Source organism: Pygocentrus nattereri, chromosome 3 (assembly GCF_015220715.1).
Source record: "Pygocentrus nattereri isolate fPygNat1 chromosome 3, fPygNat1.pri, whole genome shotgun sequence".
In the NCBI taxonomy this organism is placed as follows: Eukaryota; Metazoa; Chordata; class Actinopteri; order Characiformes; family Serrasalmidae; genus Pygocentrus; species Pygocentrus nattereri.
Window position 1 is genome coordinate 7,769,462 of NC_051213.1, and position 14,791 is coordinate 7,784,252.

General features: G+C 42.3%; 1 protein-coding gene across 3 annotated transcripts; it reads left to right on the forward strand.

Moving 5' to 3' along the window:
• Positions 1-273: 273 nt before the first annotated feature.
• On the forward strand, positions 274-13,205 carry LOC108431099 (coiled-coil domain-containing protein 106-like). Of its 3 annotated transcripts, none has more exons than XM_017704035.2 (5): positions 274-418; positions 2,115-2,340; positions 7,253-7,444; positions 7,907-8,098; positions 12,709-13,205. In XM_017704035.2, the coding sequence occupies exons 2-5, from the start codon at positions 2,136-2,138 to the stop codon at positions 13,050-13,052; spliced, it is 933 nt and encodes a 310-aa protein (XP_017559524.1). In that variant the 5' UTR covers positions 274-418; positions 2,115-2,135; the 3' UTR covers positions 13,053-13,205. The 3 variants fall into 3 exon arrangements, with proteins under 3 accessions (XP_017559524.1, XP_017559542.1, XP_017559533.1); XM_017704053.2 differs by having other exon boundaries at positions 7,910-8,098; XM_017704044.2 differs by lacking the exon at positions 274-418 and adding an exon at positions 1,832-1,889.
• The last annotated feature ends 1,586 nt before the right edge of the window (positions 13,206-14,791 follow it).

Sequence of the window (14,791 nt, forward strand, 5' to 3'; positions counted from 1 at the left end):
GACTACCAGCCAATCACAGCACAGTGGGGTGGGGCTTGTGGTATACCAATGTTTATTTATTTTTCAGTGTGACATCCACACTAGGGCGATTTTGATTGGTGGACTCCTGATAAATTATGGACTAGCAGCCAATCACAGCACAGTGGGGTGGGGCTTGTGGTATACCAGTGTTTATTTATTTTTCATTATGACGTTCACAATAGGGCGAATTCGATTGGTGGACTGCTGATAAATTATGGACCAGCAGCCAATCAGGGCGCAGCGGGGCGGGGCTTGTCGGTGTACGAGTCCGGGTTTAATCCAACTCTAATGTGGTCGTGGAGTGTAAATTCTGTTTGGCGTTGTTTTCCAATATCGGCTGAAAGCTGATGTGTAAGGTCTGCATGAGCTTCACCCCTGTCAGCTGAAAACGGCGAAGGTAAAGAGCTGTGCTTCTGTTTGACTGTTTAAAGGTGTTAAAGCTGTGCTGCTGCTCTGGAGCTCGGTGCCATTTTCCTCCATGGTGGAGGAATAATTAACGCAGAGCTTTGTCCTCCAGCTGCAGCGTACAGCTTTAAAAATGGAGGGCTGTGCATACGAGATGAGGAGCAGGGACGAGCCCGTTCTGCTGCTTTTAAAGCTTATCGGAGCGCCGGGGGGTTGAAAAAGGACGCGGATCCACAGAGCCGGGTGTCTGAAATCCGTACAAACGCGGGAAAGTTTGCTGTTGTCCTCCTCGACGAGGCTGAAGTTGGTTTCTTCTCGTTCGCCGGCTTCTTTACCCGTTCCACCTTAAATGGTGCCGCTGGTCCATTCTGAGAGCACGCGACCTGTGCAGTAACTGCTGCGCCGTTTAAGGTGGAGCGGAAAATTGGAAGAGGACCCTGCGAACAAGCTATATCTCCTGCCAGGCTTGGTCCTTTTCACAAACTGGCTTTATTGGTCTCCTCCTTCCGTTTCGCTTACTTACACAAAGTTGTGTTCCGTCTTCGTGGTGTTTCTCGGTGCTAGCTAACGCGGCTAATGCTGCTATGCTAACCCAAACAACCCAGAGGAGCGCCAGTTCGCCGGGCTGAAGCTGAAGTTGGCTTCCTATCTGTTAGCTTTCCTGCTCAAAATCCCCCGTCCCACCTTAAATGCTGCAGCATTTGTATTCTGGCGTCTCGGGTATTATTACTGCTGCATCATTTAAGGTGGAACGAGAAAATCCCAACAGGAAGCTGGCTGAGTAGTTTTCGCCTATTCTTTTAACTTTTTTCCATAAAAGCTGCAGTTTTCTGCGTTAAAATGAAGTCGTGAGGAAATCACACACTTGTTGCCACGATGTCGAAAAAGGTACAAGTGTTTACTTCGTTTCCAGGTGGTGGTATGTTAGTGTGTGTTGCGCTGGTACGAGTGGATCAGACACAGCAGTGCTGCTGGAGTTTTTAAACACCGTGTCCACTCACTGTCCACTCTATTAGACGCTCCTACCTTGTCGGTCCACCTTGTAGATGTAAAGTCAGAGACGACAGCTCATCTGCTGCTGCACGGTTTGCGTTGGTCATCCTCTAGTCCTTCATCAGTGGTCACAGGACGCCGCCCACAGGACGCTGTTGGCTGGATATTTCTGGTTGCTGGACTATTCTCAGTCCAGCAGTGACACTGAGGGGCTTAAAAACTCCAGCAGCACTGCTGTGCCTGATCCACTCAGACCAGCACAACACACACGAACACACCACCACCACGTCAGTGTTACTGCAGTGCTGAGAATGATCCAGCACCCAAACAGTACCTGCTCTGTGGTCCATGGGGGTCCTGACCACTGAAGAACAGGGTAACAGAGTATCAGAGAAACAGATGGACTACAGTCTGTAACTGTAGAACTACAAAGTGGAGCTGATAAAATGGACAAATGAGTCAGATACAAGGTATGTTCACAGTAGATCTTTCATATTTTGGTATTTATTACTTATTCCAGTACACAACCAGGTATTTTTGTAGTAATATAGGTTACTGGTTAAAATGGGAGGGGCTGATAGTCTGATTTACACCACTGAGAGTAGCAGTGTGGGGGGAAACTGAACTCTACGTACCACTCTAACGTACCACCGTGGTGTTTAATCTTTAATCCCTTTGTTTCCCCCTGTCTGCAGCTGCTCCAGGCAGGAAGGGAGATGTCCGCTCCGTGGCAGCAGCCTCTGGCTCCTTTCTCCACAGAAGTCCACATCGACTCCAGCTCACGGAGGAGGAAGGCCCGGCTAAGCTCGCAGAACTGGATGAAGCAGGAAGACGACGCCGAGGTCATCCAGTGGCAGACCATGACCTCGGGAGTGGGCAGTGACTCGGAGCAGGACAACACGCCGAGCAGCGCCGTCTCCAGTAAGGGCTTCCTATTGCATCACTGATCTTTTGCCAAGCGAGCAGTTCTTTGCACTGCCGTTCAGACGTTTGGAAAGGGCCGGTCACAGTCGAATTGCCATATAATTAATTGCAGTTATTAATTAAAATGTCTTTATTGTTCCTTGTGCACAAATATTAGAAAAACAAGCCTAAAGTGGCCAAAATAGCTGGCTGTACGTGGGAGTAGGAGTAAGTACAAGGCAGCTGATGTCAGCTAATGCAGTTTCATAGTTTGAACACCGAAGCTTGTAAATGTTTAACACCCTAACAGTTCAGTCTATTATTAGTCCCCCAGCTCTGTTGTTGATAGTAAGTTCTGCAGCAGCTCTTTACCTGATTCCCATATAAACACACTATATTACACACACCGATCAGGTGTAACATCATGACCACCTCCCTGTTTCTACGCTCATTGTCCATCTTATCAGCTCCACTTACTGTATAGCTGCACTCTGTAGTTCTACAGTTACAGACTGTAGTCCATCTGTTTCTCTGATACTCTGTTACCCTGTTCTTCAGTGGTCAGGACCCCCAGAGGACCACCACAGAGCAGGTACTGTTTGGGTGGTGGGTCATTCTCAGCACTGCAGTAACACTGACGTGGTGGTGGTGTCTTAGTGTGTGTTGTGCTGGCACGAGTGGATCAGGCACAGCAGTGCTGCTGGAGTTTTTAAACACTGTGTCCACTCACTGTCCACTCTATTAGACACTCCTCCCTTGTCGGTCCGCCTTGTAGATGTAAAGTCAGAGGCGACAGCTCATCTGCTGCTGCAAAGTTTGTGTTAGTCATCCTCTAGTCCTTCATCAGTGGTCACAGGACACTGTTGGCTGGATATTTTTGGTGGGTGGACTGTTCTCAGTCCAGCAGTGAGACTGAGGTGTTTAAAAACTTCAGCAGCACTGCTGTGTATTGTCACCTGTCTATAAAGTGCTTTTAGCTGCCACCGGCATTAAAAATGCTATAATACTACTCCTAATAATAATAATAATAATATATTTTTATTTTTGTTACTATTGCTACATAAAAATAAGTTATTAATATGATGTTCAGAACTTCTGAATGGCAGTATATGTTTCTATAAACTCATGTTAGACTAGTGATGTTCATTTGGTCATTATTTACATTGTCAATTACCTGTCATGTGGTCAGAAATGAAGTAATTGGCAAGAATCAAACAGCTTTAAAGGTTTTGGACTAGATTATTATTTGAAATCAGTGTGACGTGATCCAATTTTATGTCCTTTGGTCACTGTAATCTGCACTTATACTCGTGAGATGGTCACAGCAATTAATAAAGGGTCAGGAATGACTGTGCAGTTCAGTTCAGACAGACCTTCTTGGCAAGTTGTGAGTGAAGTTCTTGAAGTTGTGGAGTGACGTTGAGCGCTTTGAGTCATGCTGTGTATGACCTGCATGATGTGCTCAGAAGTTGGAAAGTTACTTTATAAAATACCGCATCCTGATGACTGCCTTGTGGATGATGATTATTATTATTAATAATAATAATAGTAATAATACGAGCATAATCTTCCTAAAGGCTTGCAATCTAGATGAAAGAAGGAAACAAGGTGAAGAATTAAGAAACAATGTTTCAGACATGCACCCCTGTGCAAAAAAAAACACACCCAAAACAATCCCAATAGGGCAAAAGTGTAAGGTTTTAATTTTCTAAACAAAAAAAAATCATTAAATATAGATAAAGTAACTTGATTGAGATTTTCCCCCCCTAACATTTCTTTAAATGCTGAAGTCTTGTGGGTAAACTTGCAGAGAGCATTTATAGAAAGAAAAGTCAGTAATTTTCCACTCAAAGTTGACGGCTTCAAACAGTTGAAATAAATTGCCACCCTAGTTTCTGTTTGTGAGGCCAGATAGTTTCTACAGCAGGGCTCTTTAATTAAAATTCAATTAGGTCCAATTAGAGAAAATTTCTTCAAGCAAAGGTCCGGAACATCGTAATCTCTAACTTGCATCATGGTTCAGTGCCATATACTGTTTACTAAAGTAGCCTAGTAGGAATATCAACCTCTTATACAGTCAACAACTGAAAGTCTAATTCAGTCAGATTTCAACAACATTTACTGTCAGTTTTCTCTTTCTAGAGGCGTCATATGAAATAACTTCCCTCTGGCTCACTTTCTTCTCTGACTGCTGTTTCTCGCCTCATCCCTCCCCTGTGTGTGTATCACTCACTTAAGTCTCAGTGCTCATCGTAATGCACAGATCTGATTGGCTGAGTAGCGTCAAGTGTGATGTTTACAACACGTGGTTGGTCTGTCAGTTTCCCTGTAGTGCTCTATAGGGACCCAAATACAAACAATTATATTTTGGGCTTGGCTGTTTTTTTATTATGCACAAGAATGTGGAATCGGGGCGGAGTTATCCGGTTTTCTAAACTTATTCAGCATAGAGGGAAGATTATTTTGGCCTGACTGGTATAAATTTTTATTTATTTATTTATTTTAAATGAACTTTTGAAGCTAAAAGTTCTGATGAAGTCCATTTGTTTCAGTTGTCATATTTTTGTGTTCAGTTCTCATGTTTCTTAAAGTCAAACAGCGAAAAGTCACAGTAATGTAAAAGCAAAATAATATAAATGCGTGTTAAAGGACAGAGTTTAGTGGATGTAGAGCTTCACGGAACTCGCAGGGGGGTTGATGGTTTCTGTTAGTTCTTATTCTTTTATTTTTCATTAGCTTTCATGTTTTATGACTCTTGATGTTTTCCTCATATCAGACGTGTCTTACAATGTAAACAAGCCCTAAATTGCCAGTGATGGGGCCTCAATACTGTCCAATTTTTAACCTCAAACTTGTGCCATACCGATAAAAAATGTTATGAAGCGAGAACGTATACGAAGTAAAAATGACCCAAGAACTGACTGCGTCTCACTTATTTTCACACACTGCTGTCAACACGTTGTAGTACTTTGCTCAGGATAGGGAGTTTAACAATGGGCCTGTAGTTAATAAGCAAGCTAGTATCAAGGCCTGCTTTGTTTTAAAACTGGGTGATGGAGCTGTTTTTAAAATGACCTGAGGATGGTGAAAAATTAACAATGGCAGTAATTAGCGTTCAGAGTTCTGGTGGGGGGGAAGATTTGCAAGTAGTGCTGGGCTAGCCAGGGTTTACTTTAACATCAGTCTCATTAACTGAGCTAAAGTTTAACATTTGCCAACCGGAATGTACAGCTGGAAGCTGCTTAACAGGACCAACACATTGAGGCTATTGTAGATTGCCACTGTGCTCTCAACCTTTTGCAAAATCATAGTCAAGTCAAAGTTTATTTATGTGGCACTTTTTACATCAGAAGTTGTCACAAAGCAGCTTTACAGAGGGGGGGAGGGGGGGGAGGGGGGGGGTGGGGTGGACAGGACACAAAAGGGGAACCCATCCTCTTCTGGTCGACACCAGATAGAAAACAGCGCTAGTATAAAAGATTAGAATACAAAACAGGGAAAATGGGTGTAGTTGGTTAATTAGATAGTTTTGAGTTTATGCAGCAGCGTCATCAGGAGGGTCCGTTCATGAAGGAATCACTAGAATCAATAAATCGAGTTAGAGTTGGTTTAAAAGGCGTAAATATTCCATGTAAAAGTTTGGTCACACCTGATTGTATGCTTTCATTTTGCTTTAAAGGCTCTTGCTCTTTCAACAGGGTAATGTGACCTATTAGAACTGTCGAGCTCTCCTGCTACCCGCTTCAGACCAGCTGCCCACACCCCAGCTACCGCCACCTGCCTTGGACTAGCTGCCCACCCTACACTGATGTTTTCATAGCCTCCTAGCTATTACTACTACTAATACTACTGCTATTAATGTTAGTAGTATAATCACTTGTAGGTAGTCTGACCAGAGGAGGATGGGTCCCCCCCCTAGTGAGCCTTCGTTCCTCCCAAGGTTTCTTCCTCAGCTGTGAGGGAGGTTCTCCTTGCCACTGGCGCCCCGGCTTGCTCGCCTGGGGGTTTTTACATTCATGTTAAAAGTTCGTCTTTACTGGAATTCTGTGAAGCTGCTTTGTGACAACATCTGTTGTAAAAAACGCTACAAATAAATTAAATTTGATTTGACTTGATTAGTCCACATTCAGTATCTCGGATTAGGAATGCTGATCTAGGATCTGTTCCTATTGATAAGATCATCATAACGAACACATGAATCTGATTCTAAATCAGCACTCCTGCTCTAAGAATCATTCTGAAGCTTTATGTCAGAGAATGGTTTGAGGAACTTGATGAAGAGTTCAGCGCGTTTCCCTGGCCTCCGAATTCCACAAATCCCAATCCAGTCGAGCATCTTTGAGATGTGCTGGAACAACAGGTCTGATCCCCCTTTGGCTTCACCTCCCACCTTACAGGACTTGGAAGATCTCCTGCTAACATCTTGGTGCCAGATACCACAGGGTACCTTCAGAGGCCTAGTAGAGCCAATAGCTCAGTGGGTTGTAGCTGCTTTGGTTGCACGCAGAGGACTAAAAGCGTGTTAGTCAGGTGGTCATAATGTTTTGTCAATTCGTATTCGGGGAATATCAATTTGTAATGTTTAAGATGGGCAGTTTTCATGGAGGGGTGAAATTTAAAGCTGGAAAATGTAGAATTTAATCCACAGTAATATTATCCTCATTAGTTACATTAATTAGTGGAATGTTTGTCATTGTTATTGCATTCCAGCTGGCCTGTTGTGTTGTGGTGAGGGAGGGTGGGGTCTGATTATCCCTGTTTGGTAGATGGCCAATATTTTGGACTAAAGTAATTGAACTCATCCATCCATCCATCCATCCGCACACAAGTAACTCTGTTCTATGAGTAGGTGCCTTGTAGGTGTGCATGATCAAGTGTAGGTATTATCTGGGGATAACACATCTCTGTGTTTGTGTTGATGTTCCTTTAGCTGTGACTCCAATGGAGGGCTTGCCCCCAAGTGTGATGCTGACCATCACCAAGCTGCAGTGTCTGCTGGAGAGCAAACAGGAGAAGATAGAGTCTCTAGAGCGGCAGGTGGAAGACCTGCAGCAGGACCGCAAGTTCCTCCGTCAGCAGATCGAGAACCTGACCAGCTCGCGCTCCACCTCTGCTACTGAAGGTGGGTCAGATCGTCAGAATTAGCTTCCTCTGGAGGTGTAAAGGTCTGAGCTTACTGTGAGTTAGTTCACAACATTTCAGATTTGACTCTGATTTAGTCCCGATTACGCACTTTAGTACATTTCAAAAATTACTTTAAACAATAGTCTGGATACATGAATGTGTACCAGTTACAAAGCAGTGGAAAACTAAATTTAATGCCACCTTCAAACTGATGTTTTGTTCTGTTTAATTAAATAATTATATATGATTTAATGCTTTTTACAAAGCAGCTTTACAGAAAAGTAGGTCTAAGCTGCTATTGAGCAAACCAAGTGCAATAGTGGTGAGGAGAACGTTATCGTGATGCATCAGTGCAGTCTTTATTAGTATGCAAGTTATGTTGATATTAATATATTATAAAGTACTGAAATGCTCGGTCTCATCTCTTGTGCTGAATGGCTATTGTGCTTGGCTCCCAAAGCAGGCAAGTCCATATACTCTGAGCCCAAAGCCCATAAGAGGCAGAGGACGGCGTCCTCCAGCTCCAGCCTCGGCAACGAGAGCGGATCAGATGGGTCGTTCTCTTCTGCGTCGTCAGCAGCCTCTGAGAAGAGGAGACGCCACAAAGAGAAGAAGAGAGGGAAAAAAGGCAAAGACTACGGCAGGAAGAGAGGTACAGCCTAAACCCAGCAGTGGGAAACAGCCCTCTTATATACAAAACTCCCTGTTCAACTCTAAGATGGCTCTTCATTTTTCATAGTTTGGTGAAAAGTCTAATGTAGCCAATTCGCCCTTAACTCCAAATGTCATTGATCTGTAAAGAAAAGTGTCTGAAGTTTACTTCTTTAAATTTACGCTGGAGCTATAAGGTATTTTATCTGGTTGAGAAGCGTTCTAGCTTTTTCACGAACACTCACTATGCTGAGACGCTGTTGCTAAGCAACGAGTTTGACAGCTGTAGGAGACGCTCAAAGCCATTTGAACGTTTCTACTTCTTACTTTGCCACAAACAGAAAACGGACACTTTTAAGACCACATTTGATCGACAGCTGATTTGGTCAGACTCTGAAGATGAGACGACACTAAATTCCCAAACTCATTACCACTCGGCAGCTTTTCAGTCACAGCTGTGACAGAACAGCTAAACAACCTGGAATCAGCCAGAAATGAACCCAACGCCATCGGCCAAACTAAACGGGCTGTAAGCTTTCACTGACTGGCTGGAGCAAAACAACATTAATACTGATCTGGCAAAAAAGGACAAAACTGAGCTGAACCTGATGTTGCGGCAGTTTTATGGCTCAGTCCAAACTTCAAATGGCGAGGCTTACAGCAGGCTGTGCGGCGAGTGGCCGGAGCTCGTGGCTCTGACGTAGCAACAAGCTGCTTGTTAAGTAGTAATGTTAAGAACTTTAATTTGGCGGAAAGAACTGCGAACATTAAAACATATGAAATGCCACGTTCACAGCCCAGTTTATTTATTTCTTACTTTAACTGTTGTATAAAAGCAAAAGAACACGAGAGGGAGTGGGTTATTTTGCGATAACGCACTCCCTCTCGGTTTCTGTTGCTGAAGTAGATAACAAGTGATGGAAGCTTATACCTCACCAGTTAGCATTGTGCAAACTGTATGCCTAAGGCAGAGGGTCTAAACCCTGAGGAATATGCCTGTGACAAGTTTTGTCACAAATGTGACAACGCAGAAAATGAGCGGAACAGATCTTCATGCGCAGCGTTATGGGATGAAAGTTCAACTTCCTGTTATATTAAAAGGGTGGACTGAAGCAACTAGCACTTATTCTGCTAGGGAGTGAGAAAGTTAAGCAGGTTTCATTCTTCCTTATCAGAGCATTAATGTTATCAGGGGCCTTAAACACCACCAGCAACATTGTATGTCTATGTTAAAGTAAATTACTCATGAGTCACAATGGTGAGGTGGATTATTGTCCTATTATTTTTGCTAGCCTCTGTGATAACAATGCTCTGGATTGGAAAATTAATGTTTTATCTTCAAACTTTCACTTCACGGATGGGTTAAATGCGGAGGTGAAATTTCCCCGTTGTGGGACTAATAAGGGTCACTTAATCTTAATCTCTTTTCCGTGAAACCTCTACAGGTGCTTGATTAAACTGGTTGTATTGTACGACACAGCCACACTTCCACCCCTCGACCTTTATACACGGCAGCGCTTTTTGGGGTTTCTAGACTAAAACATCTCCAAACCAACAGCTGATGCTATTTGCTCTCTCAGTTACAGACTGAGGATGCTGTGGGTTCATGGTAAGATGTGGAATGGAATCTGGATTGGTGACGTGTCTGTGTTACGTCAGGGTGGGCTCATGGTCCAGTGCAAGCTGCGGGTTGGGTTATGGATCAGTAGACGGATCAAGGGGCTCGGTCCATCCGATATCTGATGAGTGAATCGATGCCGATAAAAGACCCGAAATCGCTATAGGATCGCTTGAGTCCCATCTCTACCGAGTACCGGTGTGAATGTCGCAGACAAAAGCTTCGTAGTTTCCTTCTTCGTCTCCTCTCCCATTTGTTCGTAATGTTACCTAAACATTTTTATAACAGTCCTTAGTTACATGAACAAGACCTCTGATGACAAACGCAGCGAGAGAATTTGGTGTATTTGAGTTTAGTGAATGAACATGACGTCCGTCCAGCAGTCTTGAAATCTGATTGTAAGTGGCCACATTCGAGACATTTGGGGAAATGCCAGGTGTAAATGGCCGTATGTAACGTGATCAGATCACATGTTAATGAGTTGTAACCAGGACCATAGTTATTTATAAACATGGATAAATGTAGGGGACCATCCATGAACCCTGAACGTCCATACTCTACACCACTGTATATTTTTTTAAAATCCTTTTCATCTCTTGTGAGCTGATCAGTTTATTGTCTGAGCTAAGCAGTTTGATCACCAACCAATCAGCACTCAGTAACGGTAATGCCATGCAGCCCAAAACCCATTTGCTAGAGTTAAATGGATGCTATTTAGGTTATTTTAAAACTTAATTTAATATCTCTTTCTACTTTTCTCGGTTTAAATGCCATATATACACTCACCGGCTACTTTATTAGGTACACCTAATATTGGTTCAATTGCTTGTTAACACAAATAGCTAATCAGCCAATCACATGGCTGCAACTCAGTGCATTTAGGCGTGTAGAGGTGGTCTAGACAACTTGCTGAAGTGCAGACCGAGCATCAGAACGGGGAAGAAAGGGGATTTAAGGGACTTTGAACGTGGCGTGGTTGTTGGTGCCAGACGGGCCGGTCTGAGTATTTCAGAAACTGCTGATCTGCTGGGATTTTCACACACAACCATCTCTAGAGTTTACAGAGAACGGTCCGAAAAAGAGGAAATATCCAGTGAGCGGTCAGTTGTGTGGATGAAAATACCTTGTTGATGTGAGAGGTCAGAGGAGAATGGGCAGACTGGTTCCAGATGATAGAAAGGCAACAGGAACTCAAATAACCAACCAGAATCTCTGAGGAACGTTTCCAACACCTTGTTGAAAGCCTGTCACGAAGAATTAAAGCAGTTCTGAAGGCAAAAGGGGGTCCAACCTTTTACTAGCAAGTGGCCGGTGAGTCTATGTGTAATTATTATTTTTAGCCCATTCATTGAGGGCTAGTATGCATCATCTAGTGGTTTGCTGTCATTGAACGACAGGGCTCCCTGTCCCAGGACACTGACTCTGGTCTGACCCTCCGTCACACTGTCTGGTTTCTCTTTGTTCTGTCTTCAGAACTTGACCTGCAGCTGGGCTTTTATCTTAAATCAGATATGCACATCAACATTGATGCTTGGGCCCTGGTAACACCGTCATTCTAAAAGCCTTGAGAATATTTTGAGAGCATTGATTTTGCAAGTAAATGTACAGTGTTGATGAGTCATAAATAAAAATAAATGTGGAGAATGGATGAGTTGAACCTGCAGATGATTGAGGCATGTGATGCGTTCGTTCCAACTGCGTGTTGGAAGTGCGTTTGTGAAAAACTCTTGAAGGGCTGCTTAGTTAATAACAAATTGTAGTGAAACATGTTCATTAAAAAAATTTGATATTGCTGTAAATATTTTGTTGTTTTACCTTCATCTAATGTGATTTTAATCTTCTAGTTTTCATATAGTTGCACTTGTACACTCAAAAAAAAAAAAAAGGTTCTATATAGAACCGAGAACAGTCAAAGAACCCATTGCATAATTAAAGGCATCTTTGCATCATGAAAGGGTTCTTCAGTTTGATGGACGGTGTGCTGTAGATGGTTCTATATAGAACCTTCTTGAAAAGGATTCTGTATAAGACCCAAAAGGGCCCTTCTGTTGTTAAGCTTGACACCATAACAATAGAAGAACCCTTTTGGGTACTATATAGAACCATCTACTGCACATTCTCCATCATACTCACAAAACCTTTTGCATGATTTAAAGGCTTTTTTGCATCATGAATTGGTTCTTTAGACTAGAACAAAGTACACTCTTAAAACAGCCGGTGCTTCAGGGGTTCTTTAATAAAGAAAATGTTCTATATAGAATCATGAACACTCGTATGTTTTAAGGGTTCTTCTGATGGAAAACGTGCTATAGATGGTTCTATATAGAACCTTTTAGAAGCACTTTCATTTTCTATTTTTACGGTGTCAAGCTTGTAACAATAGGAGAACCATACTGGGTGCTTTACATCCACCCAACCATCAATCCGAAGAACCCTTTCATGATGCAAAGAACCCTTTAATCATGCAAAGAGTTCTTTGAGTGTTCATGGTTCTATATTGAACCATTTTCTTTACCCATCATTTTTAAGAAGGTAACCGGCTTAATCGTAATTTATTTATTTATTTTTTTTATGCCCATTCATTTATTTATACATGCCTCTTATTTTTACATGTGATCATAACATAACCAGTGAAATGTGAGGTTTTAATATAGTTATAATATAGTTTTAATATATTCCCCTGTGTATTACCAAATAACAGCAAGAGGTGGGTGATATGAACAGATTATAACTACTTGGCGATTTTCAAGAACTTAAAATATGGCAATACTTCAGTTTTTTAAGTTTGGGAACAAGATAAACTGTATAAGAAGGAACAGGTGGAGAAATCAACAAATTAGTGAAGCTAATTGAATAAAGTAAAATGATGGCCCGATGAACTGAAGTCCACATCGGCTGCTTTCAGGTGGGAATGATAGCAGCAGCAGCAGCAGCAGCAGCAGTAGTAGTAGTAGTTGGTCTAAATCAATCCATGTTTTTTCTTTCCTGTGCAGCAACGGGAGTTCAGTACGTCATCCACCGCTACAAGCAGGTCCTCTCGGCCTTCAACAAAAAGAAGAGCATGAGTGGCGCTTTCCGCCATCACGGCATTGACCGGAACACCATCGCCAACACGGCCCCCATAGCTGAGCTCCACCTGGCCGCTAAAGAGGCCGTCCCGCTGGTGGGTCCGTTCCGTCCGCGAGAGGAGACACTAGTGAACTATGCTCAGCGCTGTGCTCTGGCCATCGAGACGGACGAGGAGCTGTCCAGGAAGATCGAGCAGATGAAAGCCAATGGAGAGCTGCTGCCCATCTCAGCTAAAAGAGCCAGGGTGCACACAATGCTTGGCCAGTAGAGGGCACTGTAAGACTGTGAATCAGTATTTCTCAGCCCTAGTGCTGGTGTGCCCCCCGTTCATGCTCTTCCACATCTTTAACCAGTCTGTTAATTACGAGGTTTCTGCAGGTCCTTTTTAAAAAGTTTGAATTGAATTGATTGAATTTGAAAAGTCTCTAATGATTGTATTTTCTCTCCAAATACCTTAAAGGGAAATTCCATCGATTTTCAGACCTTCTGCATAGTTCAATCGCTGAGATGTAAACAAAGTTATTCAGAGTGGTTTGGTGTAAAATGCTCTGTTCTAGAGAAACCGATCACAGTGGTGATGATGGGAACCAGACGTCTGTAGAGTTTAATGCCTCTAAAGCTCCCTCGCATTAAATGGATAGCCTACACTGCCTGATGAGACGACGTTTCACAGTTTTGCGCTAAACTTTTGGCGTGAAATATTAAAAAAATTGGTACATGTAGGGCATTAGAATAAAAAAAAATTGTCATTTAACCTTTTCAGCAACTGTCATGTTCTTCATAACGTTCATATTCCATAAGCTCCATTCAGAAGCTGGGCGTCGTGTGAGGCTGTAGCTCTTCTCTCCAGTCTAATAGACGGTGACGTCATTTTAAACCCTTATAATAAAAGAAGCTGAACTTTGTTTTTCTACTGAAAGTCGACCCGTTTTTCCCCAAATCTGGGCTCTAAACTATAAACAGACGGCGTCTCTTCAGTGATCTGCTCTGGAAACATCACTTTTAGAGAACAACACAAAGAGCGTCAGAGATTTTTAGCTTTCAGCAGTAAATTGGAAGCATGTAGTGACGTGTAGATCATAAAACACACGTTCTGTTCATTTGAGGGGCTTTTACAAAAAATAAAAATGTACATTTATTTCATGCAGTTACTGATTAATTGGTCACGTAAATTCAGATGGACAAACAAAAATACGCCCTTGAAAATAAGAGGTTAAATATAAGAGTGCAATGGGGCGAGATTTGGTGTGAGCTGATATCGATGAGCAATATCTTTTCAATGTGGAAACTGGGATTAGATGGCATGTAAATATAATGTAATGCATGTAACGCTTCACAATAAATGTTACATCTAGCATTACAGAGAAATGCGACATTTACTTGTGGAGGGTTACTAAAGCAGTACAGTCAGTTAAATGCGTATATTTAGATAACAATGCTTTTGTTTGTTTGTTTGTTTGTCTGCTGATAGCTATATAATTCTGAAATTATCATGTGTTCCATCGTTTGTTACACTCAAGAAAAACCACAAGATTAAAAGGTGGTTCCACTTGCGAAATGATTGCCAAGGTTCCTTCTTTGCAGAGCCGACTGCCTCTTACAGCAGAAGCAAACTCCCACCAGTTTGGCCAGTTTTGTTCGATATTTCTCAGTTTTGGCTGCTTTTTCTGCTCAAATTCAGCAGCGGCTTATTTTGCCGACTCCAGCTTTTCTACTTGTTTAAAACAATAATAAATGAAAGAAAAAGGAGTTGATATGCAGCTATTCTACTGAATAATACAGTGGTTAAGAGTCATTCAGATTGGTTTAATATTTGCTCTCCAAAAACCGCCAGTGAATCTAAACGGCTCTCCTGAGTTTTTATATGCAATGTTGATGATGATGATGATAAAATATTTGGGGACAATTTTACAATTATGTTATTGGATAAAATCTCCTGTCTCAAAACTGTCATAAAACAAACCCTCAGACATTGTCATGCAAAGTATTTATAACTGCTTCTTAGAG